The sequence below is a fragment of the Lolium rigidum genome, chromosome 7 (genome assembly GCF_022539505.1).
Source record: "Lolium rigidum isolate FL_2022 chromosome 7, APGP_CSIRO_Lrig_0.1, whole genome shotgun sequence".
NCBI classification, from domain to species: domain Eukaryota; kingdom Viridiplantae; phylum Streptophyta; class Magnoliopsida; order Poales; family Poaceae; genus Lolium; species Lolium rigidum.
The window spans coordinates 8,012,187-8,014,620 of record NC_061514.1 but is presented as its reverse complement, the minus strand read 5'-3'; the positions used below and the strand labels follow the sequence as shown (position 1 = coordinate 8,014,620).

Here is a 2,434-nt window from a genome sequence, read left to right as displayed (position 1 = left end):
TGAGCGACCGGTCAAGAGGGGGCTAGCTAAAGCAAGCACCTTTTTAAACCATCTCTTTTCATTAATTTTGACACATCTCCTTACCCAACCAAGACCATGGTCTCTCCGCAAAGGGAAATCACGACGCCGAGTCGGACTCAGGTGGCGGAGCTCAGTGAATGATCACTTTTCATTAAATATTTTCACCTTGTTCATAAAAACTGAAGACCCACCTTTCAGCAAATTTGGATTTCAAGAAGCTGGGCTTATTCGAATTGTTTGGTTCGGAGTTCCAGTTATGGGGAGGCCCATCATTCTAGTACTTTAGGATTCCCAAGGCTCTTCCGTAGTCGACGACGTCGTCGTATATCTCATCCAGGGTCCTGTACTTGAACTCGAACCCTTCCCCGACGAGTTTCGCCGACGAAATGTGGACTCTCGGCTTCTCGGGGAGACCACTGAACCTGAAAACGGACACATAGGCGTTGTCAATGCACGAGCGTCACCAGAGAAGAGCGTAGTGAGGAGTCTGTACTCTGTACGTACCGGTCGGTCTTGACGTTGTACTGCGGGTACTTGGCGGCCAGGAACCGGGCGAGCTCCACGCCGGTGGTGTTGAGGCTGCAGCAGACGTACCTGCCAGACGCCGCCTCGTCCTCCTCGGCGACGAAGATCTTGGCGCGGCAGAGGTCGTCGACGTGTACCATTGCGATCGAGCCAGACGCCCTCTGAATGAGTTCCAGGATGCGGATCCTCTCGTCGTCGCCTGAAATCATTGACCATGCGCACGCCATGTGAGGCTCAATGGCTCATCGCTCGAGATATGGGCGAAGTTTCAAATTAACGGTTTCATTATTGTTGTTGCATCTTGAATTGGTCGCAAATTGCAGGAGTCACCGGATAGCAGGGAGAGGACGTCGAGCACGCTGGTGTTGACCCTCGTCGCCGGCGCCGCGCCCACCACGACGACGGGGCACACGGTGACCAAGCTGATGCCCTTCTCCTGAGCGAATGCGCACGCTGCCTTCTCGACAAGCACCTTGGAGACAGCATACGCCTGCAACGACATGCAAATTAACACGGCACTCGTGTTGTCTAAACATTGGAGTATATATGTGTGTCGTGTACCCAGCCAATGGTATGGTTTTCTCTGAGGAAGTCGACGTCGGACCAGGACTCCTCGTCCAGGACATGGCCGTCGCCTTCCAGCAGCGGCCGGTCGGAGACGGCCGCCGCCGACGACGTCAGGACCACGCGCTTCACCGTCCCCGCCCTCACGCACGACCTCATCACGTTGAGGGTGCCATTGACGGCCAGCTCGATCACTTCTTTCTGCCGTCAGCAAGCGAACTCAAATCAGTACCGTGTCATCGTGATATATCCCCATCACACGAAACAGAAGTAAAAAATGTTGCCCATAGTGGCTGGCTCTAGAGTACAGATTGTGATGATTGTGTTTGTCAGTTTTCTACCTCTGGGTTCTCTGTGGTCGGGTTAACCGGAGCGGCGACGAGGAAGGCATAGTCACAGCCGGCGACGGCGTCATCGAAGCTGCCCTCGTCTTCCAGGTCGGCGCGGAAGACGTCCAAGGGGCCGAGCGCTTGCAAATCCTTGAGATGGGGTACCTTCTCCAGGTCATCTGAAGATCCAAAAACAAAGAACACAGTGCCTGCTGTCAGCCTTGGCGCTCGTAATTAACAGATCAAGCACTGATCCGGAAAGAGAGGGATCGAGAAGGACGACAATCTTACCGGACTTTCTGACGGTCGTCTTCACGGCGTATCCCTTCTCCAGCAACATCTTCACGAGCGCCGACGCGATGTACCCGTCCCCTCCGGTTACGCACGCCGACTTCCTCCTCGTCCGGTCACATATCACCGACGTCATGTCGCTGGTCGGCCACTACTGGTTCTCCTGGCAAATCTAGCACCGAAGTTCTGCTACCCCGGTGGGCTGTGGAGTGGATCTTTGTAGGCGGTGGTACGTATCTGCACCGAACTATGACGCATACATATCTCGTGCCTGCTCAAGTGATGGTATACTATAGACGTGTATCTACAAATTATAATATATTCTAATATATCCATAACTAGACATATCCGCGGCAGTTAAATATGTCTAGATATATGTGTATATTGGCAAATCTGCAACAATTAATATGCAATAGAGGGAGTATCTTACTATAGATGAAGCTTGTATATATATTTTTTAATGAAAGACATGCCCGATTTTAAATTGATAAACACCATAGGGTGAGTTTGATACAATGTGTTGATCAAAACAACTGACAATGCAGTGCACACAACAAAGACAAAGTAATAAGAACATGAAAGTGCGGATTGCATTTGACGGTGTCCTCCTCTATTGGACAAGAAGAAACGGTGAAGTGAGAAGAAGGGGATCAGCCACTGCCTTGAAAACAAACACGTGTATAGGAGATCCGGCGGGTTGAGGC

The 2,434-nt window shown here is 51.6% G+C and overlaps 1 protein-coding gene across 2 annotated transcripts; it reads right to left on the bottom strand.

The window, feature by feature from the left end:
* Positions 1–295: 295 nt before the first annotated feature.
* On the bottom strand, positions 296–1,866 carry LOC124675466 (anthocyanidin reductase ((2S)-flavan-3-ol-forming)-like). 2 transcript variants are annotated; one of them, XM_047211542.1, is made up of 6 exons: positions 1,731–1,866; positions 1,452–1,618; positions 1,108–1,311; positions 877–1,036; positions 526–745; positions 296–443 (listed from the first exon to the last, which is right to left on the bottom strand). In XM_047211542.1, the coding sequence occupies exons 1-6, from the start codon at positions 1,864–1,866 to the stop codon at positions 296–298; spliced, it is 1,035 nt and encodes a 344-aa protein (XP_047067498.1). The 2 variants fall into 2 exon arrangements, with proteins under 2 accessions (XP_047067498.1, XP_047067499.1); XM_047211543.1 differs by having other exon boundaries at positions 296–437.
* Positions 1,867–2,434: the final 568 nt, after the last annotated feature.

Coding starts and splice junctions, on each gene's coding strand:
- LOC124675466 (XM_047211542.1), bottom strand. CDS start 1,866: ATGACGTCGGTGATATGTGACCGGACGAGGAGGAAGTCGGCGTGCGTA. Junction 1,619..1,730: donor GACGACCGTCAGAAAGTCCG/GTAAGATTGTCG, acceptor TTGGATCTTCAG/ATGACCTGGAGAAGGTACCC. Junction 1,312..1,451: donor CGACCACAGAGAACCCAGAG/GTAGAAAACTGA, acceptor TGCTGACGGCAG/AAAGAAGTGATCGAGCTGGC.